This window comes from Zeus faber (assembly GCF_960531495.2).
Source record: "Zeus faber genome assembly, chromosome: 11".
NCBI lineage: Eukaryota > Metazoa > Chordata > Actinopteri > Zeiformes > Zeidae > Zeus > Zeus faber.
In genome coordinates this window covers 32,945,329-32,972,060 of record NC_137205.1, presented here as the reverse complement: position 1 = coordinate 32,972,060, position 26,732 = coordinate 32,945,329, and the positions used below count along the sequence as shown (strand labels likewise).

The window sequence follows — 26,732 nt, the reverse complement described above, 5'->3', positions numbered from 1 at the left end:
TTTTCTGGTTTAATGGATGAAATAATATCGTTGTTCCAGCTGAGACACAGAGTGGATGTCATCTGGAAGCGGAGACGGATGGAAAAGGGAATCCTTTTGACTCTCAGCTTCTTTCACCGTTTCCTTCGTTTTGTGATGACCTCCATCTTGTCGTACATGTACCAAGTTTTGACACGAATGTGAGCGATCCAAAATCTCTAAAACATCGGAAACGTGAGACCAAACCGATGGAAATGTAAATAGAAGAGTCATTCCTAGCGCGACAACAGCGCCGCGTCCATAAAGAAGAAAAAACCTTTTAGTAAGTAAAATACGAGCGTGGGAACAAAACGTATATTCAGAAACAATGCATGTGTAGTCTGAAGCAGCCGCACGGTGCCATCCAAGCCTGTTCGTCTACGTGTTTTCTCAAAAAAGAGAAGAAGAAGGGAGGGAAGCGAGCGTTATTTTGGGCATGCTCATGTTGTGAACTGTGATGTTATGATGACGATGACGATGATGATGATGAGGATGCACCAGACAAAACCCTTCACCCCGGACGGTGAAACTCCCATTTGTAGAGTAGTGTGAAATACAGAAGAATAGAATCTATGAAATATATTGAATTTCAAACCATCCTTTGTGTGTGGATGACGTTCTGTGAGAAAACGTGTTTTTCTTTTCCTTTCCCGTGAGACCACGACTTTTGTACATACTTTGCTGTTATGGTGTCTAATAAAGTGCAGCTCTCTTGTACAGTCGCAGTGTCCGGACCCTTCTTTACCGCTTCATGCTTCTTATTTATTGTAATCCGGTGGATCGTGATCAAACAAGAGAGAGAAAATTGGAAGAAACTTCTCATTAAATATGGAGCGCCAAATATGAATTCTTTATTTCCATTTAAATACATATTTCGAGCGTGGTTACTACATCAGGTACCAGAATTTATTTTTGCTGAAAACGTTGAATCCAAGTATTGTTTCTATACAAGAATTGATCAAAGCCACTTCATTCTATTTACAGAGTTAATTCTAAGGAAAGGATTTCAGCTTTTTACACCTCGTCCGGCTCCGGGACGTTGGACCCAGATCAGGAGTACTGGTCCTAGATCAGTTGTCCTGGTCCTGGATCAGTTGTCCTGGTCCTGGATCAGTTGTCCTGGTCCTGGATCAGTTCTCCTGGTCCTGGATCAGTTGTCCTGGTCCTGGATCAGTTCTCCTGGTCCTGGATCAGTTGTCCTGGTCCTGGATCAGGTGTCGTGGTGCTGGGCGCCCCTGCGTCCATCCATCCGTCTGAACGGGGAGTTCCTCAGATCTACCAACACGTAAAAACCAGATTTGTTTGGTTTCGTTCTCTGAGAAAACGTCAAATTAAATCTACAACGAGAAGTGAAACATCCTCAGTGGATGTGGAAGTGTCTCTCAGCACCACTTGCTGCTTGGAATCAGCACAAAGCTGCAGGGAGGATAGTCCTAGTAGTAGTAATATTAGTCCTAGTATTAGTCCTAGTAGTAGTAATATTAGTCCTAGTATTAGTCCTAGTATTAGTCCTAGTAGTAGTAATATTAGTCATAGTATTAGTCATAATAATTAGTCCAAGTATTAGTCCTAGTATTAGCCTATGTGGAGAAAATGCAGATGATCAGTTCTTTGGATGATGATTCACTCCAACACCTAGTATCATATTATAGTATAGTATCATATATTAGTCCTAGTATTAATCCTAGTATTAGTCCTAGTATTAATCCTAGTATTAGTCCTAGTATTAGTCCTCATATTAGTCCAATTATTAGTCCTAGTATTAGTCATCCTATTAGTTCTTGTATTGGTACTAGTATTAGTCCTAGTATTAGCTCTTGTATAAGTACGAGTATTAGTCCTGAAATTAGTACTAGTATTGGTCTTAGTATTAGTCCTCGTATTTGTCCTAGTATTAAATCGAATATTAGTCCTAGTATTAGTCTGAGTTACAGTACGAGTATTTGTACTTTTAGTGGCTCTCTACGGCAAGTCAAGAAGTCCAAAGGTCCAATCCTGCATGGACTGGGCGGGGCCTGTGAAGCCACGCCCATTTCCCCATGCTAGATTGTGCTCAAAGCAGGAGGAGTTCTTTGAAACACCTTGTTTCAGCTTTCTCAGGTCATTTGGAAATGAAGTCAAAGTTGATCTGGATTCAGTTTGTAGTTCACGGTGCTACCAAGTGTCCAGCTCTAGTAGATGTTAAGATGGCAGAGGAGTGACCTGTGATGATGTCCTCCAGCGCTCCGTCCTTCCCTTCTCGAACCTGAGGCTTCACCTGGCGCTTCTTCAGCTCCGCGATCAGATCCATCTGCGGCATCGCAGGAGGCTGGGTCCAGATGTGGATATGAAATGTTCATTTCAATATGGTCCCTTTCATAAACATATACACTATACATGCTAAAGATAACATGTCATTTAAAGGGGTTGACCTGTATAAATAAAGGAAAATAATAATGAACAAGATGCAATCTGTGTTTTTTACCTTCTGAGCTTTGTTTGGAGACGGAGTTTCAGGTTTAACTTCCCTGATTTCCTCTTTCACCTTCCGTCTCCGCTCGTTGTCCTGCTCCACAGCCTGCGCTCACACACAAACAAACAAACAAACAAACAAACAAACAAATAAACAAACACTGCAAGGTTGTCTGAAACACTGTGGAGCGCCACACCTCGGAGACCGCACCCATTCAGGCCACATCCCCTCACCTTGTAGGCCTTGATGAAGCGCACGAACGAGGGGAAGAACATGGAGGGCTGCGTGGTTTTGGGGTTTTCCCCAAAGTACTCTACCGCCGAGCCGTATGCCTCCTGGTGGACGAAAGGAGAACCACACCTGCATATGAAGTGGCGTACTGCGTATTTAGGGTTTCTAACTCCATCTGATCAAATTCCCAGAGACTTTTCTCGAGAAGCGTTTCAACGCAGAATGAAACATGAATATTTCCATTTTTATGTATAATAAAAAACAGTTATCTTATCTGTTCAAACCTGTGCCGCCCGGCTGTCCCGGGTCAGAGCGTCCAGTGTTCCGCTGCTGGTCTTGATGAACTCCTTCAGGACCCCGTTCTCCTCCTGGACCAGGAACTCCTTCTTGGCGAGCTCCATCCCACGCTCCAGAGAGCGCACGTCCTGCAGGACGCCGTCCAGAGACACTGAGGACAAACACGGGATGGTCAGGTTGTGGAACAAGACGCTTTACGCTCCAACACAGGAGAAGAACCTGGAGACCACAGAGCAAGTTTAGATTCAAGATTTAAGATTCAAGATTCAAGAGGTTTATTCGTCACATACATATACATACTTTCATACATATATGCAGTGAAATGTAATGCAACGCAACCGGTGATTACACACAATATGTCCTAGGAAAAATTTCTTTCTAATAGACCAACTAACTGACCCCCAAAATACGTTGAATACTTATAGAATAAAAATAAAAATATATAGAATAAAATAAAATACAATAAAAATAAAATGAAATAAAATGGAATAGATACAGGGAATATGCTTATGTGTATGGAATAGGCAATTATGTATATACAGATATGTGCATTAAAGTGGCATTTGAATAAAGTTCTGGTCAAAGGAGCTTGTTCATATCATTTCCCTGGTGAAGGTCCTTTGACCAAAACTTTATTCAATGCATTTCAGTCTCTTCTTTGTCCAATACAGGGTTGCGGGGGCAGGGGTGGGCTTAGTGCCCCCAAACGTTTGACAGAGTTACACGACCTGCTTTAAAATAAAAAAGTTGTCCTTATTTTAAACACTGAAGAGAAAAATTAATCTATTGATGTGTTGATCGATCAGTTCCATAAAGGTATTGATTTCACCCCTAGTTCTACGACAGTTTCCAGGCGACTTATTTGGGTTTTTCTCCACAACTTTATTTCACTTCTTCTAACCCTGACACAGTGCTTACATGGAGTCATTATTCTGCATACTGTATCACTGATCTGGGTTATTGCATACTGTACTGTATACTGTATCACTGATCTGGGTTACTGCATACTGTACTGCATACTGTATCACTGATCTGGGTTATTGCATACTGTACTGTATACTGTATCACTGATCTGGGTTACTGCATACTGTACTGCATACTGTATCACTGATCTGGGTTATTGCATACTGTACTGCATACTGTATCACTGATCTGGGTTATTGCATACTGTACTGTATACTGTAACACCGTATTGGGTTACTGCATACAGCACTGCATACTGTATCACTGATCTGGGTTACTGCATACTGTACTGCATACTGTATCACTGATCTGGGTTATTGCATACTGCACTGTATACTGTAACACTGATCTGGGTTACTGCATACTGTACTGCATATTGTATCACTGATCTGGGTTATTGCATACGGTACTGTATACTGTAACACTGTATTGGGTTACTGCATACTGCACTGCATACTGTATCACTGATCTGGGTTACTGCATACTGTACTGCATACTGTATCACTGATCTGGGTCACTGCATACTGTACTGTATACTGTATCACTGATCTGGGTTACTGCATACTGTACTGCATACTGTACTGCATACTGTATCACTGATCTGGGTTATTGCATACTGTACTCCATACTGTAACACTGTATTGGGTTACTGCATACTGCACTGCATACTGTATGACTGATCTGGGTTACTGCATACTGTACTGCATACTGTATCACTGATCTGGGTTAATGCATATTGTACTGCATACTGTATCACTGTTCTGGGTTACTGCATACTGCGCTGTATTGCTGTTCTGTTGGGTGTTACTGTATTACTGTGTAGTACTGTTGAATACTTTACTGTATATCTCCATACACACTTTATTCACATGCACTTTACTGCAAATATCTGTACATACAAATAGTCTATCCCATATACTGTACATAACTTTATTCCCTTTACTTCTATTTTGTAGCCCCGCTTTGTAGGATCTTTTTGAGTCTTATTTTATTTTATTTTTTGTTATTGATATTATTCTGTCACTAACTGCTTTACCTTCTAGGAACCAGTTAGTTTCAGTGAGTTGCTAAGTAGGAATTAGGTTAGATATCATGTTCGGTTTAGTAACTATTGTGTATCATCTCCAGGTGCGTTGCAAAGACATTTCACTGCAAATATGTATGAAAGTATGAATATGTATGAAAGTATGTATATGTATGTAACAAAAAAATTTAATAATGAATATATATACAGTGGGGCAAAAAAGTATTTAGTCAGCCACCAATTGTGCAAGTTCTCCCACTTAAAAAGATGAGAGTGGCCTGTTATTTTCATCATAGGTTCACCTCAACTATGAGAGACAAAATGAGAAAAAAAAATCCAGAAAATCACATTGTCTGATTTTTAAAGAATTTATTTGCAAATTATGGTGGAAAATAAGTATTTGGTCAACAACAAAAGTTCATCTCAATACTTTGTTATATACCCTTTGTTTGCAATGACAGAGGTCAAAGGTTTTCTGTAAGTCTTCACAAGGTTTTCACACACTGTTGCTGGTATTTTGGTCCAGTCCTCCATGCAGATCTCCTCTAGAGCAGTGATGTTTTGGGGCTGTTGCTAGGCAACACAGACTTTCAACTCCCTCCAAAGATTTTCTATGGGTTGAGATCTGGAGACTGGCTAGGCCACTCCAGGACCTTGAAATGCTTCTTACGAAGCCACTCCTTCGTTGCCCGGGCGGTGTGTTTGGGATCATTGTCATGCTGAAAGACCCAGCCACGTTTCATCTTCAATGCCCTTGCTGATGGAAGGAGGTTTTCACTCAAAATCTCACGATACATGGCCCCATTCATTCTTTCCTTTACACGGACCAGTCGTCCTGGTCCCTTTGCAGAAAAACAGCCCCAAAGCATGATGTTTCCACCCCCATGCTTCACAGTAGGTATGGTGTTCTTGGGATGCAACTCAGCTTTCTTTCTCCTCCAACCACGACAAGTTGAGTTTTTACCAAAAAGTTATATTTTGGTTTCATCTGACCATATGACATTCTCCCAATCCTCTTCTGGATCATCCAAATGCTCTCTAGCAAACTTCAGACGGGCCTGGACATGTAGTGGCTTAAGCAGGGGGACACGTCTGGCACTGCAGGATTTGAGTCCCTGGCGGCGTAGTGTGTTACTGATGGAAGCCTTTGTTACTTTGGTCCCAGCTCTCTGCAGGTCATTCACTAGGTCCCCCCGTGTGGTTCTGGGATGTTTTCTCACCGTTCTTGTGATCATTTTGACCCCACGGGGTGAGATCTTGCGTGGAGCCCCAGATCGAGGGAGATTATCAGTGGTCTTGTATGTCTTTCATTTTCTAAAAATTGCTCCCACAGTTGATTTCTTCACAACAGGCTGCTGACCTATTGCGCATTGTCTTCCCAGCCTGGTGCAGGTCTACAATTTTGTTTCTGGTGTCCTTTGACAGCTCTTTGGTCTTGGCCATAGTGGAGTTTGGAGTGTGACTGTTTGAGGTTGTGGACAGGTGTCTTTTATACTGATAACGAGTTCAAACAGGTGCCATTAATACAGGTAACGAGTGGAGGACAGAGGAGCCTCTTAAAGAAAAAGTTACAAGTCTGTGAAAGCCAGAAATCTTGCTTGTTTTTAGGTGACCAAATACTTATTTTACCGAGGAATTTTCCAATTAATTCATTAAAAATCCTACAATGTGATTTCCTGGATTATTTCCCCCCCATTCTGTCTCTCATAGTCAAAGTGTACCTATGATAAAAATAACAGGCCTCTCTCATCTTTTTAAGTGGGAGAACTTGCACAATTGGTGGCTGACTAAATACTTTTTTGCCCCACTGTATATATATATATATATATATATATATATAAACATATATAAACAATATACTGTATAATCTCTATAATCTGAGTTGTAAAGACATTTCACTGCATATATGTATGAAAGTATGTATATGTATGAAAGTATGAATATGTATGAAAGTATGGATATGTATGAACATATGTATATGTATGAAAGTATGAATGTGTATGTGACAAATAAACTCTTCAATCTTGAATCAAATATTAATGATGTAAAAACAGGAAATAACAGAGTCTGGGATTCAAGGAAATACTTAAGCTTTTAAATAGATTTAAAGGAGTCAGTAGAACCTAATAGAAAGCACAGAGAGAGCAATATAATTTTTTATTTTTATTTTATATTATATTATTTTTTATGTATATATTTGTGGTGTGGTTTAAGCAGCCACTCCTGTCTTGGGTCTAAGTGTTTTCAACCCTGTCGTCTGTGGCCCTGTTCAGGTGCCGTTGTGGCAGTCTCACCTGCCACATGTGTGACGACCCTCTGGCACACGTGTGGCACAGGCAGACATGTTGAAAACACACCCTTTAATTGTAGAGAGTGGGCTAGGTGAAACAAGCCGGGAGCAGATGGACACGTGTCACGACAGACGCTCTCCTGTGTGTGTGTGTGCGGGGATGGATGATTAAACCTGTTGCCCGTTTATATGACGAGCAACAGGTGTACAGCCACCCTGACCCTGGGCCCAATTACCTAGACCCAAGACAGGTGGTGCAGCTTAAATCACACCACCCCTACTCCACAATATTTTTAATACAATTATTTTTTACATTTTTAATTTTCGCACTCTCTATGGCTACCCCTTTCCAATGTATACATCTAAAGATATCTGTCTAGACACATACATATGTATGTGTAAATACATACTCATCATATATATTGTTATTTTCTTTTGTGTGTCTCTGCTTCTTACCGAGCGCAGCCTTGTCCACAAAGTGCAGCTCAGTGTGGAAGGATTCAAGTTCAGGATATTTCTCGTGGATGACGCTGGCAATGAACTGCAGCAGCGTCTGGGAGCGATCGGTGGATTTGGTCTCCAGCAGCTGAATGAAGGAGGAGGAGGAAGAGTAGGAGGAGGAGGAGGAGGAGGAGGAGGAGAAGTTGGAGGAGGAGAAGGAGAGGGAGGAGGAGAAGAGGAGGAGGAGAAGGAGAGGGAGGAGGTGGAGGGGGGAGGAGAAGAGGAGAATGAGGAGGAGACAGAAGAGGAGAAGAAGGAGAAGAGGAGGAGAAGGAGACAGAGGAGGAGAAAATCAGCATCCGGTTGTGTTTATTTACTGCTTGATATGAGGTCCAGACTCACAAGGTCCAGACTCTGGAGCCGGAAGCCGGACGCTGTGCCGCGTTTACTGCTGTTCATGTAGTTACCGAAGGCCAGGATGATCTGCAGGAGACGGACACTTAGCAACAGAAAACTTCAACTGAAACAAAGACTGAGACTGAAAGGAGCAGAAGGATCCGGATCTCTGCTCCATACTCACTTCTAGCATCTTCTTCAGTTTGACGGAAGACTTGATGGACGTGGAAGCAGCGATGATGCTGTTCAGGTGCTATGGAAACAGGTTGAAACAAAACAAATAAAAAAGTTTCACCTCGCAGCTCTTGCCATAGACCAAGTATGGTGCGCCCAGTGTGCTGAGCCCAGTGCGGTGGACCGAGCGTGGTGGACCGTGTGTGGTGGACCGAGTGTGGTGAGCCCAGTGTGGTGGACCGAGCATGGTGGACCGAGTGTGATGGACCGAGCACGGTGAGCCCAGTGTGGTGGACCGAGCGCGATGAGCCCAGTGTGGTGGACCAAGTGTGGTGGACCAAGTGTGGTGGACCGAGCGTGGTGCGCCCAGTGTGCTGAGCCCAGTGTGGTGGACCAAGCGTGATGGACCGAGCGTGGTGAGCCCAATGTGGCGAGCCCAGTGTGGTGGACCGAGTGTGGTGGACCGAGCGGGGTGGACCGAGCGTGGCGGACCGAGTGTGGTGGACCGAGTGTGGTGAGCCCAGTGTGGTGGACCGAGTGTGGTGGACCGAGCGGGGTGGACCGAGCGTGGCCGACCGAGTGTGGTGGACCGAGTGTGGTGAGCCCAGTGTGGTGGACCGAGCGTGGTGGACCGAGTGTGGTGGCCGGAGCGTGGTGGACCGAGTGTGGTGGACCGAGCGTGGTGGACCGAGCGTGGTGGACCGAGTGTGGTGGACCGAGCGTGGTGAGCCAAGTGTGGTGGACCGAGCGCAGTGAGCGTGGACCAAGTGTGGTGGACTAACCTGCTGCAGGTGGGAAATGGTTTCCGGGAAGTTTCCCATGAAGGTGAGGGTGCTGAGGCGCTGACTGAGGCGAGGAATCTTCCCGAAGCGGATCATGAAACGATCCTCATCCGACAGATCGTCCAGCGGGCGGCCGTCCGACTCGTAGCCGAGAAGAAGCTTCAGTTCATAGTCTGAAGGAACAAAGCGCTCCAGGAGCTCCAGGAAGTCCAGGGCCAGAGCCTTCTGGTCATACCTGCACGGAGGAGCGGGGGAGTTGGTGCTGAAGCTGGATTTAAAGTTTGGGTTAAAAAAAACTGTAACCATATGTGGCTTTATGCTGTGGCTACTTACATATATTATATGTATGTATAATGTAATATGTATGTCATATTGTCTCTATTTTCGGTTTTGGAAAATTCTAACATTATGATGAGAAACCTTCCTTAAAATTATCTCCTGACTTTGAATCATTATGTCAGCGGGAGATATATGAAAGAAAAAATAAAGAAGAATATTTAAAAAAAAAATGGAAAGATGTGATCTGTCTTGAGGAAGGTGGTCAGGAGTGCTCTTACCTCTCGATGGCAATGCAGACGGCCTCTGGGCTGGTGCCCGCCTTGCGCAGTGTAATGGCCAGGTTCTTGGACTTGTTGGACTCCATCAGGGAAGGCTTCTTGGAAGTCTTCTGAACCACCTTGACCTTCAGAGAGCTCAGGTTGGCAGGGGGGCCCTGGGCCTTGGTCTTAAAATGCTCCTCAAACATGTCCATGTTCAGCTCCTGGTCAACACAGGGAGACAACGTGGTCAGAGGCAAGAAGGAATGGACAGGAAACAGGAAAATAAATAAACCAGTCATCCAGTGTGCTGTAGATTCCTGCAGATTAAACTGGAGTAGCACCAGCTTGACCACTGTGTGGACTGTGATAACCAAGCAGAATAACCAGCAGCAACGGACAACCAAGCAGCAACCATTACAGCCAAGTGTGGAAGCCAAAGTAGAAGTGCTCTAAACTGCAGTTCAGCTAATGGCCACTAGATGCTGCTTCAAATAATGTCTAGTGCACGTGAAGTTGTGCCGTGCAGGTGAAGATGTGCCGTGCACTTGAAGTTGTGCTGTGCACGTGAAGCCCTCACCCCCAGCACGTGCTCGTCATCCAGCTCGGTGAACACCGTCCCCGTCACCTGGTTGGACTTCAGCGGCTGCCAGTTCAACAGTGGCATCTGGAACTTAGTCTGGATGGGCTTCCTTCCCCTCACTGGACGGGGAGCAAGAGACTGTGATATCAATTCATTTTTCAGTTTATTTGCTCGTTTGTCAGTTTGTCTCCTTACCAGAATTGCTGCTTGGAGCAGGTGGTGCTCCGAGTGGAGGTGGGGGTCCAGCGCCAGGCGGTGGAGGGGGCGGAGGGGGTGGAGGCGGCCCCGCTGCTAACCCTGGGAGGGGTGGAGGTGGAGGAGGACAAGGCACCAGGCCGCCGGGCCCTGGGGGAGGTGGGGGAGGTGGAGGAGGAGGTTGAGGGGCAATCACACCCGGCAGAGGAGGTGGAGGTGGAGGAGGAGGAGTACAGGCAGTCCCACTCAGCAGCGGAGGTGGAGGAGGAGGGATAGCAGTGGACAGTGGGGGTCCAGAGTTCTCCAAGCTCTGGGGAATCAGGGAATCCTGGGAGTCTGGGGTAACAGGTGGAGGTCCACAAGCTGGGACTGGGACGTTCTCCACCACCTCAACATCCAAACCACCAGAGGGCATGCGCCGCAGGCGGAGCAGCCCCTGGTCCTGCAGCTGGTGGAGCCGTTGCTCCAGCTGAGAGGGGCCCTTATTGGAAGAGGGCCCCTTTTGGGACGAGGGCCCCTGACTGGACGAGGGGCCCTGGAGCTCTCTCTCGCTCTCCCTCTGCTGCAGGGAGCTGAGCTGGGCACTGGACTGCCTCAGGCTCTCCTGACACAAACAGACACACATAGTTCCCAAGATGCATCTTTTGACATGATTGTAAAGAGTTTGATTCAGCCCAGAAGAAAACCTCCTTTCAAGACAGGCTTAGGAAGTCCCTTCCATTGAACGGAAGGGCGGTGTATTAAAACTTTTAAACCGCCTGGAATAAATGAATATTAATATTGATGTTAATACCTGCAGCAGACCGGACTCCTTGGTGGCCTGCAGCAGCTGAGCCTCCAGCTCTGAGATCTTCTCTGCAGCCTGGTTCTCCATCTCCTGGAGCCTGGTGCTCAGCTGCATCACATCATCACATTACATCACATGACGTCACATCACGCCAAACACGCCTCGTCCTCTCCTCTGATACCACCACGCCCTCCTCTCCGCTCTCTGAACTCTGGTGTCCCTCAGGGCTCCGTCTCAGTTCTCCCTGTACTTCAGATCCTCTGCTGATCTCCATCTTTGAACGATGCTAAGTAGAGGACACTCCCTTCCCTTCTTCAGACACTCAATTTGAAAGACGTGTGTCTCAAAGACGTGTAAAATACAAATGTGCAATACAAATGTATATACAGACACACGCATAAATCTATCTATATTTTAGAGTCACCGATGAACCTGACCTGCATGTCTGTGGAAGGTGGGAGGAAACCGGAGGAAAGGCAGGCACAGGGAGAACATGCAAACTCCACACAGAAAGGACCCGTGTTCGAGCCGGGAACCTTCTTGCTGTGAGGCGACAGAGCTCACCACCGCACCACCATGTGCCCTAATCTATATTATGTTTATTACAACTATAGTGTACATGCACAGCCTCTAGCGCTCTCACTGCGTCTTCACCTTTCCCAGCCTACATCATTTACAGTTCTTAGGAACTTCTTGTGTATATGTATGTGACAAATAATCTCTTGAACTTGACCTTGTAAATATTTGTGAATTCAAATTTTGTTAAATTCTTTGTTCAATTCTTTGTTAAATTTTTTGCTTACATCATTTTGCTTCTTGTCCATTATGCACCAACCTCACCAAGTCACTTCCCTTGTATGTGCAAATATACTTGGCAAAACAAAATAATTCTGATTGTTGGACATAGTGACTGTCAAGATTAATCTGGTTGGTGTTGAGTTCCTCTTCCTCCCTGAGAAAGATCCTCCATCACTACTCAGAAGCTGCACCCTCTCAGATCCAGATCCTGGATGATCAACTGTCCTGGCTACGCCTTCCTGTAGATTATCTCATCACCTCCCACACAGACTCCCGCTCGTCTCCTTTCCTTTCTGTGTTCATTCCTGAGTTGTGTCCAAACCTGTGCGTTATGCTCCTGCAGCTCTTCCATGTGCTCCAGAACGCCCCCTCGGCTCTCTGCGTCCTCCAGCAGCGCCCCCACGTCAAACACGTTGTCCAGGTAGGCCTGGATCTGAACCTGCAGCTTCTCACTCTCCGTCTGCCTCAGATTCTATCACACACACACACACACACACACACACACACATGCACACACACACACAGAATCATGAGCGAATCTGTTAGCAAGTTGCTAACTCAACACTTGGTGTGGTCGGGTCCTGCTGACCTCCAGGTGAAGGTCTAGCCCCAGGTGCGTGAACTCGTACTGCAGATGGACGCGGAGGTTCATGTTCTCCACTGAATGGACCACGATGTTGATAAACTGCATGCAGGCCACCTGGAGACAAGGCACGTTAGGACCAGAACCAGGGCCTTGACCCTCCAGCAGGTCCACACGAGGGACATCTCACCATGAAATCAATGTTGGTGTCGTCGTTGGTGAAGAACTCCATGAGTTTCTCAAAACGGTTCTTCTCTCTGATCACCTGAGGACAGGTGAGGGTGAGTGTCAGAATAGTAGAGAACACAAAGGAAGGAGTTCCTTATTAAACAACAGATCACAAATGAACATTTCCCCCAAAAATAGACAGACAGGAAGACAGACAGACAGACACCCTCACCTCCTTGAAGTTGTCGAGTGCAGACAGGATGATGTCGTGTCCGTCTCTCACCAGACAAACTGCAGCGAGAAGCTCCAGCACCAGGGCTCTGGTCCTGCGGGGGGGCGGGGGGGGGTCAGAGGAGGGTGGCACGTGCACGCTCCCGTACACTAACTCACGTGCACACACACACACACACACATACACACTGACCTGGGGTTCCTGTTGTTGAGGCTCAGTGTGATCTGGTTGACGCAGTGAGGATGGTTCATCACCAGGTTGAAGCCAGACTGGAGAGAGAGAGAGAGATGAAGAGAGTGGGGGAGAGAGAGAGGGAGAGAGAGAGGGATATATGAGTGTTTTTGGGGGCGACTCGGGGCTGCAGCGCGGCCTTCCTTCCTTCCTTCCTTCCTTCCTTCCTTCCTTCCTTCCTTCCTTCCTTCCTTCCTGCCGTTACCTGGTAGTTCATGATCGCTCGCAGACACATGATGCACAGGTGGATGTCGTCTCTCTGGTTTGACAAATGAGACTTTTTGTGAATCCTGTTGTTCAGAGTGTTGCTCAACCTGCAGATGGAGAGATGGAGATGGAGGAGAAAAGTTATGACAGCAAACACAAAGCAGAGCGCCCCCATCTGCACCTGACTAGTGCTGGTTCCTGCTTCATGATTGTGTTGAGTCAGGAACGGTGTCGCTGACACTGATCTCTACAGATACTCAGAAGAACTCAGAAGAACTCAGTAGAACTCAGTAGAACTCAGTAGAACTCAGAAGAACTCAGTAGAACTCAGTAGAACTCAGTAGAACTCAGAAGAACTCAGTAGAACTCAGAAGAACTCAGTAGAACTCAGTGGAACTCAGTAGAACTCAGAAGAACTCAGAACTCAGTAGAACTCAGTAGAACTCAGAAGAACTCAATAGAACTCAGAAGAACTCAGAAGAACTCAGTAGAACTCAGTAGAACTCAGAAGAACTCAGAAGAACTAAGTAGAACTCAGTAGAACTCAGTAGAACTCAGTAGAACTCAGAAGAACTCAGAAGAACTAAGTAGAACTCAGTAGAACTCAGTAGAACTCAGTAGAACTCAGAAGAACTCAGCTGAACTCAGTAGAACTCAGAAGAACTCAGTAGAACGCAGAAGAACTCAGTAGAACTTAGAAGAACTCAGTAGAACTCAGTAGAACTCAGAAGAACTCAGTAGAACGCAGAAGAACTCAGTAGAACTTAGAAGAACTCAGTAGAACTCAGTAGAACTTAGAAGAACTCAGTAGAACTCAGAAGAACTCAGTAGAACTCAGTAGTTGGTACACCCACCGGACGGTCAGAGCCCGGGCAGCACGGCTCATTCCGTGGGACTGGGTGGTGCTGGAACCGACGGAGCTTTTGTTCAGATCCTCCATTGACCTTTCCGTCCTCCCTCGCTCCAGCAGCGTTCCTCCGTTGTCCAGGGCCTCAGATTCCACCCTGCAGCCAGGGGTCGGACGGGGTCAACACAGAGTCAAGAGGGGTTAGCACGGGGTTAAGATGGGGTCAATGAGGGCTCAGCAGGGGGTCAACATGGGGTCAACCGGGGGTCAACACGCTGCTCCAGATTCACTTTTATTCCGTTACTTTGAACTCACGTGGCGTCGCTCTGAGCGTGGGACAGATACTGGACCAGGACGTCCAGACCCTGGTTCTGATCACTGAGGAAGTCCTGAGCCCATCTGAAGGAAGGAGAGAACAGAGGTTCTCCAATTTAGGTGTAGGTTCTCCATCATTCATATTCATATTCATTCCTACCTCATTCATATTACAGCCTTCAATGCAGTCCAATGGGGCAAACGATCAAACATTAAATCTCCTTTTCGCAAGCAGGAAGTCACATTATACCCCCTTTGTAATATCATTGTAATTGTTATCGTAATACACACAACGTCTCCTAAATTAAGCTTTAATCGTCGATTCTGCGCCACGTCCCGAACCATGATGTGCATTGTCTGTGCTTAAGTTCTTTCCCTCACGATCGGCGTTGTATGTGACACGTCACATCAACTGCAACATTGTGACATCACAATCGGCCATTTGGACTAACGATACGATCTGGGAAGGCAGCGTTGCGGCGTCTCCTTGCATCCGCCTCGTTGGTGCCCTTGAGGAAGCAGAATCTGTAAGTTTATTTGTTTATGTACACATTGTAAAAGTTATGACAATCTAATAACAAGTTATTTGCATTTGCATAGAGATCGGTTGTGCTGTTGCACAGTGTGGCTGCTCCGCCTGCCACCTGCCCCCTGAGTGGCGTTTTCAGGCACAGGCAAAGATGGTACAAACACCAGTTTATTGTAGAGTGGACAGATGTAACAAGCCAGGAGAAGATGGACACACCATGGGGGATTTACCCGTTGCCCGTTGATTGCGCTGAGGAGCAACAGGTGCACAGCCACCCTGACCCCAGGCCCATTTAACTCGACCCAAGACAGGTGTGGCTGCTTAAACCACACCAACCCCACACCACGCACACAGTTTCACATACAACCATTACAACCGCTGAAGTAAGATCCTGTCTTTGGCACTTTTTGGGAGAGCTTTAGCTTGCGGCGTAGCTACGTACACATCCACGTGGTAAGGACGGAGTGGAAGGATTCACTTCACCTTAAAACCATCTCGTGGCCTGGAAATCCCAAATCACTGGTGAGAGCCAGGATGTGGGTCGGGCCAAGCCGCCTCTTGGAGGACGGGTCAGAGACAAGCGCCAAATGAAGTGGAAAGAAGCTGCATCGAGGCTCCAGCACAAGTCAGGACAGAGCAGCTTCCATACGGAGAGAGGCATTGGGCCACATTCAGTGTTTGACAATTTGATTTAGTTTTAGTCTTTTTCACTAAAATGCCATTTAGTTTAAGTCATATTTTAGTCATCTCACTTGTTTTATTTGATTATATAATATAATTGTTTTGACTAAACATCATTAGTCGACTTGTAGTCGACTAAATCTACAGTAAATGTAGTCGACTAAGACCAAAGGGGTTCAGTTAAAGTGTGATACATTATTTACACATTTCTGTAGAATTTCCAAACTCATTATATACTTCTGGAGGAAATATCTACAGTGAACCTGTTATTATGGGATGGTATTAAGGTTTGAATGTGCAATAAAGGCACAGTTTTAACTGTTGTGATATGAAACACGTCTTTATTTATCTTAAAATGAAATACATATAAAACCAAGTCTCCTAAAGAAACAATATGGCCTCACTTTTTCACAAAATACCAATAATTAGATTTAGATATGCATTCATTATAACAACATCCATATGACAATCTTCATTATTTCAAGCAGAAGTGCAACTCTTAAATACAGTATTTAAAATAAAAACTGTAATGGCTGTAATGCCATTGCACAGAGTACCTGGATGTAGATGGTTCAAGTCCTCTGTTAATAATGAAAACAAGTATAAAGTAACTCAAGACCAGTGAAATACATCTGGGTTGAGCTCGTTTCTACAGTGAGCACAAGCAACGGGAGTGAAAGGAACAGTTCTACTCAGAATGATGAAGAAAATATTGTAAAGGCAGCAACGCCATTAGTGCATAAACACAGCATACCAAAATATTTGTAGGCTGTTCTTATTTTCACAGGGATAACTTTCCATAATTCACTGTTAATTACTTCAACAATTCTTAAATACATTCAAAGAGAAAGTGCATAGGCCCCATAATGCCATCGGTGATGGAAACCTAAATCAAGAAAGAAATACCCCGTCTCCAAATATTGAAAACATACAGGTACTGTATGTCTGAGCAGCTGTCATTAGCAGGGAATGCAACCATTCAAATTCAACATTCTCAGCATTATAATAACAACTGCTACAACTCCATTAGTGCATGGAACTAAAAATTGACTTCTCTCTCAGCATTGACATTAGAGGTAAAAATCACATTAAACTAAAGAACGGACCAGTAACTTACCATGACATTGTGCATATTGCTGCTATAGGACTTGTTGTCAATGGCAGCGAACACAGAAGTTCTATTTGGTTCCTTCATTTGAAGGAAAGCACTTGGCTCCAATGGGACCCTTGCTCTATTACACCGACACACAGACCTCTAGTGAGGTCCCCTGTGACGCTGAACAAGGCCCGAGAAGCTGCCGGAACACAACAGGTCTAAAGCAAAAGGTTTAACCTGTTCTAAAAGGTGTCACTCTTTGCCAGTCAAAAGTCTGTTCCTGTGTCATCATCGGTGGTCGGTTGTGAAAGCTCTTCCTTCCTTTCTGATCTGCTGCCTCGCGCTGGTTGTGGACGTCCTCTGTCCAGACCTTGTGCGGCATCTTGAAAGAAACAAAAAGACTGGCTGCTTTGGTGAGGACGCTGCTGCTTCTGCTTCCTCACTTTTCTCCACTCCTGCGTCATCTTCAGACTGATCCTCATGTCGTGTCTGTGGAAAGTGGATTTCACCACATACTCTGCCTGATTCAATTGCTGATATTGTCATTGGCCACATCAGCAACAGTTTCACAGACGTTGAGGTGGACGGAGCAGGCAGCTGCTGCAAGCGGCGACAAGCTTTCATCGTCAGATCCCAGAGAAAAGCAAAATGCTGGATTCACACTTTTCTGCATAAGAGTGTCAAGGTCTTGGCCGCTGGTGTTCTGTTCAAAGTCAGCAAGGTGGCTGAGCAGATCTTCGAGGGCGGGGACATCCAGGGACATGGACACGGTGTCACTCACTAGGGAGTGAGCCGTCCCCGCCCACACGGTGTCTGGTCCACCCTCTCGACATGATGGCATCATCATCCAATAGAGAACAGGCAACCACATGATGGCGCATAACATTCTGGGGAGCTATAATTTAGGATCCACCTCTTTGTTTACGTTCATTTGCTTACAGCAACCACGTGCCCAAAGCAACATGAAAAAACACGAATAGACCGAGTGAAGATCAAGTGCAACATTCCTTTACCGAAAGAAGCTGAACAAGGAGGCAAAGGAGCGCTACTTGGACAACGTAAAGGAAATGAACAGACTCAATCCGTACAAACTCAAAGAGTTGTCTGGCTTTGCGGCCAGCTAGCTGGACAGAGTTAGCTGTGTCGCAACAACCCGACAAAGAACAGCTCGGCTGCCCTGCCCCATGTAAGCAGAGTTAGCGGCAACCACATACCAGCTAAATATCTTTTGATTAGAACTTGGCTGTGTGAAAATGTCGTGAACACAGGAACATGTGTCGGGAAAGGTTGCTGAAGGAGATGTTTGTTCGTCTCACAGCTGCTACCCACGCCTCGCCACACCTCTCTTCACAGAGGAAACTTTGCACTCTAAACTCCATGGTATGTATCGATTGCTCCATTAAGAAAAAATTCCCAAGTTTGTATCTGGTCGAGACGAGAGACATCGGGACATGACGTTGCATTCCATGGGAACTCGGAAAAGTAATTTGTCAGCAGTCCCCGGGTGGTTATCTTGGTGAATACCTCCAAGAGCAAAGTATCCAAAGGATCAAAGTACAAAAGGGAGCTTCAAACTCCATATCTGCCTTTTACATTCCTTGTGCAGTTTGTGAAGAGTCATGCACAAATGAGAAAGGACCCCAGTTTTGCCTTCCAAGCTTCCAGCACTGCGCCGCTTAGAGCCCCCAGCAAAGCACTGGAAGATGAAGACCCCTATCTCTGTCAACCAAACAAAGTTCCGGCATCCCGGATCCCAAAGGACAACCTGATAAGGACCCCAACAACCAATGCCGCCCCCACAAAAAGTGCAGGGGCTTCAGAAAGAAACCGCTTGTCTCCGCGAGTTTTTGGGAGATCATTATTATGCTTCAGATGCTGCGCCTCGACGACCCACCAAGCCACGGACCGTAAAGCCGACATCCACTGTTAGGAGTGCAACGGTGAAGGTCACATCTCAGCCCTTCATGCCCCCACCTGGGCAGCGGAGGGGTCCTCCGCCACACCTTCCACAGCACAGGGCGGAATGCAGGTTGAACACGCTTTAGCTGTAGCCACTTCCCCAAAGTAAATCTTGTGCCAAGATAACGTTGGTTAATGTCCGCCCTCAAGGGCATCAGGACATGAGAAGGAGAATGTGTGTTATGTCAGATGAGCAGAGTGAGCCTTCACTGGCCAGCTCTGCTGGATGCCTCCCATCAAACCCTGAAGACTCTGGTGCATCACAAACACTGGGAGAAGGGCCAGCGGCTTTGTGGTGGAGCCCATTGACAGCGAACTACACCTGCTACTGCCTCGTCTGCAGCGCATTGTCAGCAGGAAGCATACAACTACCTGTTTCTAGTCTTTTATGTTGAGCCAAACGAGCTGATTTGTGGAGGTGCAAAAGACTAAAACCGTGATGAACATGAGAAACTGCTTGGCAGCCATTTCTTTTTTCAACTGAACATAGAAAGAATGAACTCCCTGTAACTCCCAGAAACTTTGTTTTTAACTCTTAAACTTTGCCTCAATGCACAGCAAGGAAGCCCAGTGAGAAGCTGCAGCAGAGCACTTGTGTATGAACAGTTAGAAGCCAACATTATATATATATATATATACATATATGTATATATATATACATATATATACATATATGTATATATATATATATATATATATATATATATATATATATATATATATATACATACATATATAAAATAGAGCTTTGCAAAAGGCACACAGCCCTGTGTGTGTGTGTGTGTGTGTGTGTGTGTGTGTATATACACACACACACACACACACACACAGGGCTGTGTGCCTTTTGCAAAGCTCTATTTTATTTATTAACAAACACAATCACAAGGGTCAAAAGGCTCGAGGGACTAGGCCCTACAGACTAGGGGTGTGTAAATATATATATATATATATATAATATATATATGAGTATACACAGTATAGTGAAACAGACCCGATGTGGTTGGTCCGTAGTGAGATCTCCAGGTCCTTCAGAACCTGCGTCGCGTCCTGGATCCTCTTCTTGGACTGAAACAGGAAACAAAGAAATAGAAACAAATATGGAAAGAAGAAACTGTCTGTGTGTGTGTGTTGTGTGTGTGTGTGTGTGTGTGTGTGTGTGTGTGTGTGTGTGTGTGTGTGTGTGTGTGTGTGTGTGTGCACGCACTCTGCGCGGCACGCCTCCCTGGTCTTGGTAGAAACTCTTGATCTTGCTCAGATACGCAGACGGAGGATTCTTCACCTGGAATCGCTCCTGGAACCAATCACATCAGATTCACATCAACTCACCATGAACAAAATGACTACCAGCATATCACCATAACTACAAACATGGCCAGATGTGGCCCAGTGGCTACCAACATGGCTGAATGGCTACCAACATGGCCCATGGCCCATGTCCCAGCCTGGACTTTCTCGTACCTGATCGCAGACCAGCTCCCACTTCTTGTCACTGTCGTAGAGACTGAGAAGCTTTAGTTTGTCTGGAGGTAAGTTCATGGAGCTCTGCAGGAGAAAAGCAGGTTACAACTGATTGACACACAAATTGATTTATTTTCAATGTAATTATTTAGCTGACTTCAGGGAGGTTAAGGGGTCTCAAACTTGCTTAGCCTTGCCAGGCTCTGGCTAAGGAACCCATTGCATCAAGAAGAAAAATCGAATATAAACATATATACACATACACACACTGGTATATAGTTTGTATATTTTTCGTCAAGAATATATACTACAAAATGTAGTAAAGAAACAAGGAAAAGCAGTCTATTAAAAGTTATGTGTGGACCCCCTGCAATGCCTTCATGTCCCCAACGGTGCAGCTGACCCCAGTTTGTGAACCCTTGGTTGAGATGACACATTGAGTTTCTCTGCAGTTTTGTGAAACGCCCACTAGGGGGCAGTGTACTGCAGAGAGAGAGAGAGAGAGAGAGAGAGAGAGTGCGCGAGAGAGTGTGTGTCTGTGTATGAAACAGAAGAAGAAACAGTCTTTATTCATCACGCAACACACTACAACACATGCTTGCACACACACACACACACACACACGCTTGGGCAGCGTACGTGGACGCGCCCGGGGACCAGGTGATAAGTGTCCATCGCTGGTCAGACCATGATGGGTGCATGTTTTGGGTGGGGGTCCTTACTGACGTGAGGTGGAGGAAACCCCATGTGAGCACGGGGAGAACATGCAAACTCCACACAGAAAGGCTCCTGTTTGGGAGATAACCCACCGGAGCACGGTGCCAACAGCGCCCCAGGCAGGAATCAAACCCAGGACCTTCTTGCTGTGAGGCAGCAGTGCAATGCACTGTGCCACCGTGCCAATGTGTGTGTGTGTGTGTGTGTGTGTGTGTGTGTGTGTGTGTGTGTGTGTGTGTGTGTGTGTGTGTGTGTGTGTGTGTGTGTGTGTGTGTGTGTGTGTGTGTGTGTGTGTGTGTGTGTGTGTGTGTGTGTGTGTGTGTGTGTGTGTGTGTGTGTGTGTGTGTGTGTGTGTGTGTGTAAAACGTTCCAGTGTGGAAGCAGAAGTGTTTTGTTGTTTGCTACGCCTGCTGCAGTGTGACGAAGATGCAACGTGGACTTTGATTGGTTGGTTGTTGACAAATCAACTTTCTTATTCGTGACATATACACAAATATATATATATTATATACTGTAAATATACTGTATATACTGTATGTATACAAACTGATCAGCCACATCATTCAAGCTCCACTAATAACATTAATACTGTGCAGCTCCCCCTCGTGTCACCAAAACAGCTGTGAGGTGGAGGCCTGGACTCCACCAGACTCAGAAGGTGTCCTGTGGTATCTGGCACCAAGACGTGAGCAGCAGATCCTTTAAGTCCTGCAAGCTGGAGGTGGGGCCCCCATGGATCGGACTCTGACCCCACCCATCCACACATCGTAGAAGAAAAGGTGATTCATCAGACCTCCACCTTCTTCCATGGCTCCATGGTCCAGTTGTGATGTTCCTGTGTCCATTGTAGGTGCTTTCAGGGGTGGACAGGGGTCAGCATGGACACTGTGAGCTCCCATACGCAGCAAGCTGCCATGCACTGTGTGTTCTACACCTTTCTATCATAGCAACATTCACTTTTTCACCACTTTGTGCTGCAGTAGTTCTTCTGTGGCATCGAACCGGACGCACTAGACCTGGCTCCCCACGTGCATCAATGAGCCTTGTTGTGGCCGGTTCACGGTCGTTCTTCCTTGGACACTTTTGGTAGTAAGCACTGCAGAGCGGGAACAGCCACAAGACCTGTGCTTGTGGAGATGCTCTGACCCAGTCGTCCAGCATCACAATGTGCTCAGATCCTGACCACGCCCATTTCTATACTTCAACAACTGACTCTTCACCTGCTGCCTCATATACATATATCATATATAACTCTTATGTATATAATAATAATATATAACACTTTATACGTATATAATAATAATATATAACACTATATATATAATAATAATATATAACACTATATACGTATATAATAATAATATATAACACTATATATATAATAATAATATATAACACTATGTATATAATAATAATATATAACAGTATATATAATAATAATAATGTATAACACTATATATATAATAATAATATATAACAGTATTTATAATAATAATAATATATAACAGTATTTCTATATAATAATAATAGATAACACTATATATATAATAATATATAACACTATATATATACATATATATATATATATGCCACCCCTTGACAGGTGTCATTGGAACCAGATGATCAATGTTATTCACTTCACCTGTCACTGGTTTTAATGTTGTGGCTGATCGGTTTATATAATATATATAATAAGAATCAGAATCAGAAATACTTTAATAATCCCAGGGGGAAATTACTTAAAAAAAATATATACATATATCTATATATATATATATAGATATATATAAAGATATATCTATCAATATATATATATATATTGATAGATATATATCGATATATACACACACACACACACACACACACACACTGTGTGAGTGGTCATCCAGTCTCTGTTTTTCTGGATGGAACAAAATGACGTGATTCTAATTTCGTAACTCGTCACTGTGGAACAAACAGGAAGTCAGACACGTTTGAGAGATTTTACTGTTTAACGAATCATTATCTAACTATAAAGGAAGGAATCTCTGTCTGTCTGCCTGTCTGTCTGTCTGTCTGCCTGTCTGTCTGTCTGTCCTTTGATTATCTGGACGACCATCCATCTGGCTCAAGGCGTCCAGTGTCCAGTCTGGACACAACATGTGTGATATTATTAAAGTTGAATGAAGAGCGAGCAGTGGGCCAGCAGGGCGGGGCTTGGGGGCGGGGCTTGGGGGCTCTGCCACTGAGTCAAAGTACAACAGTTCAGGAGAGAATCGTTGTTGTTTCACTGCCTCACTCACATGTCTCAAAGTGACGTTTTGAACAGGAAGCAGAGCTCAGGGAATTTATCAGAAAGTTTCAAGATTCCTAAATGTTCAGATAAGCTTTGATTGTTGGAATAAATTCCTTTCGTGTTTATTTATTGCAGCGTGTCGTGTTACATTATTCTGATGTGCAACGTGTTGGATTAAAAATAAAAAGTTCAAAAGTTAGATAAGATGTTTAAATTTGTACTTTAACCATCTATTGATATGAATACATATACTTTATTTTTAAGTAAATATGAGAAGGAGCTCAAATAACGTGACGTCATACTTGTTTTTTTTTATTTCCATCTTGGTCTCTGATCAACAAACTACTGTAAAACACTGAAACTCGTGGAATTTATTGTTTTCGGATAATTCTACTTTTTCTTAAAATCTCTTGTATTTCTCTTTATCTGCCGCTGATTGATCGTGTGAGTGAAACATGATGAAACTCGTTTCCGGTCTCGAGTGAAACAAGTTGCTCAACTTCCTCCTGCAGCTGCAAGCAGAGCGTTGAACAACACAATGAACTGCATTTCGGGGACGAGGATCATAAGATATTCATACGAAATAGATGTTCTCCAAGCAGTCATTAGTAATGTGGTTATAAGGAGCTGGAGTTGAGGAAACAGCGTAACTTCATGTCATGGATGACTTTACTCTCACGCTGCTCAAAGACATTTTAACGTTTCCATATTACAATAATCACAATTCAACATATTTGATAGATTTGACATTATATATCTTCCCTCTTTCTAAGAGCTGCGGAGGGACCCCTGAGGGGCCCCCAGACACCGTGTTGAGAACCCCTAGTCTAACTGTATTCTTTAATCTGGTTTATTCTCCTCAGATCATCTGATCCTGGAGCCTCCATGACGTCCAGAAGGTGTGGACCTCCATCCTCCACTCACCAGCACCATGTTGAACCTCTGCTCCAGTTCGTCCTCGGGGGGCGGCGGCAGCTTGGGGGGAGGCGGCTGCTTCTTCTGCAGGGTGGGCGTGGGGTCACCGGGGCAGGGCTCCGCGGGGGTCCGGGTCCCCGGGGCCTCGGCCTGGACCTGGACCTGGGCCTGGTCCGTGGTCCCTGCTGCCGCGTTCCCCATCACTAATCTCCACAAGTAATCCAGGAGGGATGAGAAAAACTAAACTTCAGTGAGAAGATGTGAATATAATGAGGAACCACAATGTGGAAGCAGGAGTTGTGGGCGGTGGGACCCCACGGAGCAATGGAGGAGGAACACCTCCAAGGTCTCAGATGGAACCTAGAAGCTCTTCATCCTACTAGGGCTCTCTGCGTCCTGAGGAGGGCATCTCCTCCACCTCCCGCTCTCGATCTCTCAGTATTTCTATCTGTCTGCATCTGCTGCTTGTCCTCTCAGATATGGAAACACCAGCCACAGGGCGTGAGAGGAAGGAGTTTGACTCAACGTGCAACAGATGAAACCACAGCAGCAGAAAAGGAGAACCGTGACTTCCTGTGCAGAGAAACATGGTGAGGGAGGTGAGAAAAAGCTGCAGCTGAACCAGGCTTTGCAGGAGGGATGTGCAATGCAAACAGGTGCAGAGATGCAGAGATGCAGGGTCTATGAGGTCTATGAGGTCTATGAGGTACATGAGGTCTATGAGGTCTATGAGGTACATGAGGTCTATGAGGTCTATGAGGTACATGAGGTCTATGAGGTACATGAGGTCTATGAGGTCTATGAGGTACATGAGGTCTATGAGGTCTATGAGGTACATGAGGTCTACGAGGACCATGAGGTGCAGGGGGTCTGTGAAATACACGAGGTCTATGAGCTGAATGAGGTACATGAGGTACATGAGGTGCAAGTAGAGGAAATGTAAAACTCTGTGGAGTAAAAAGTCAAACCACACCCAGAAATGAGCGCAGGTTGCTGCTGCTTCCGTGCGGATTTGGAGTTTCCTGCAGCGCTCGGAGCATCTTCAGCGACGTGAAGAAACTGTTTGAATTGAGCAGCGGCGACACCACGTGGTTCCAAGCCGCTACTGCAGCAGTGCTGCGTTCAAGTCATGCGGGAATTTAGGGTCCGTCACTTGTGTTCAGTGTCGACCTGCTTTTTATTCATAACTTTCAGATTTTATTTGTGATGATCTTTTGAAATATTATATTTTATTCTTCCGTCAACTTTTTATATCAAACTCTATTTTTTTTGCATTGGTTGACGTCACGGTTTATACACTATTTATATATTTTTTAATATTTTTTATGTACAGTACATTTACAGTATATATATATATATATATAGTATAAATGTTCATATATGTAGAGTATATATTTTTAATGTACAGTAAATATTTTATATATATATCGTTTAAATGTACATAAATGTACAGTGTGTATATACATATGAATATATACAGTATATAAACTGGTTGTTTATATACATATATGTATATATATATATGCATAGTGTACATATTCTGTATATACAGTATACTGTTTATATATGTTTATATATATATAGTGTGTATGTATATATACAGTATATATATATATATACAGTATATATATATATATATATATATATATATATATATATATATATATATATACATACATACATATACACACATATATATACACATGCACACACACACACACACATATATATATATATATATATATATATATATATATTCATTATTTTATTTTTTTGTCAAAAACATATTCTACTTTCACACATATACATACTTTCATACATATTCATACTTTCATACATATTTGCAGTGAAATGTCTTTGCAACGCACCTGGAGATGATACACAATAGTTACTAAACCAAACATGATATCTAACCTAATTCCTACTTAGCAACTCACTGAAACTAACTGGTTCCTAGAAGGTAAAGCAGTTAGTGACAGAATAATATCAATAACATAAAATAAAATAAAATAAGACTCAAAAAGATCCTACAAAGCGGGGCTACAAAATAGAAGTAAAGGGAATAAAGTTATGTACAGTATATGGGATAGACTATTTGTATGTACAGATATTTGCAGTAAAGTGCATGTCAATAAAGTGTGTATGGAGATATACAGTATAGTATTCAACAGTACTACACAGTAATACCGTAACACCCAACAGAACAGTAATACAGCGCAGTATGCAGTAACCCAGTACAGTTATACAGTATGCAGTACAGTATGCAGTAACCTAGTACAGTTATACAGTATGCAGTACAGTATGCAGTAACCCAGTACAGTTATACAGTATGCAGTACAGTATGCTATAACGTAGTACAGTGATACAGTATGCAGTACAGTATGCTATAACGTAGTACAGTGATACAGTATGCAGTACAGTATGCTATAGCCCAGTACAGTGTTACAGTATGGAGTACAGTATTCTATAACCCAGTACAGTGTTACAGTATGCAGACACCCAGTACAGTAATTCGCCCTCTGCAGGGCCCGCCTGTCCTGAGCAGTACAGTT

General features: G+C 44.4%; 1 protein-coding gene across 2 annotated transcripts; it reads right to left on the bottom strand.

The window, feature by feature from the left end:
• Nucleotides 1-881: 881 nt before the first annotated feature.
• Nucleotides 882-24,590, bottom strand: fmnl1a (formin-like 1a). Of its 2 annotated transcripts, XM_080009334.1 has the most exons (25): nucleotides 24,190-24,590; nucleotides 20,274-20,357; nucleotides 20,020-20,106; nucleotides 19,807-19,880; nucleotides 14,551-14,634; nucleotides 14,243-14,392; nucleotides 13,387-13,495; nucleotides 13,143-13,219; nucleotides 12,951-13,044; nucleotides 12,741-12,815; nucleotides 12,557-12,667; nucleotides 12,290-12,439; nucleotides 11,176-11,277; nucleotides 10,383-10,986; nucleotides 10,185-10,306; nucleotides 9,626-9,828; nucleotides 9,069-9,303; nucleotides 8,297-8,365; nucleotides 8,119-8,199; nucleotides 7,732-7,861; nucleotides 2,986-3,149; nucleotides 2,704-2,805; nucleotides 2,483-2,575; nucleotides 2,221-2,326; nucleotides 882-1,293 (listed from the first exon to the last, which is right to left on the bottom strand). In XM_080009334.1, exons 1-25 carry the CDS (start codon nucleotides 24,379-24,381, stop codon nucleotides 1,229-1,231), a joined length of 3,363 nt encoding a protein of 1,120 aa, XP_079865460.1. In that variant the 5' UTR covers nucleotides 24,382-24,590; the 3' UTR covers nucleotides 882-1,228. The 2 variants fall into 2 exon arrangements, with proteins under 2 accessions (XP_079865460.1, XP_079865459.1); XM_080009333.1 differs by lacking the exons at nucleotides 19,807-19,880; nucleotides 20,020-20,106; nucleotides 20,274-20,357; nucleotides 24,190-24,590 and having other exon boundaries at nucleotides 9,069-9,336; nucleotides 14,551-14,910.
• Nucleotides 24,591-26,732: the final 2,142 nt, after the last annotated feature.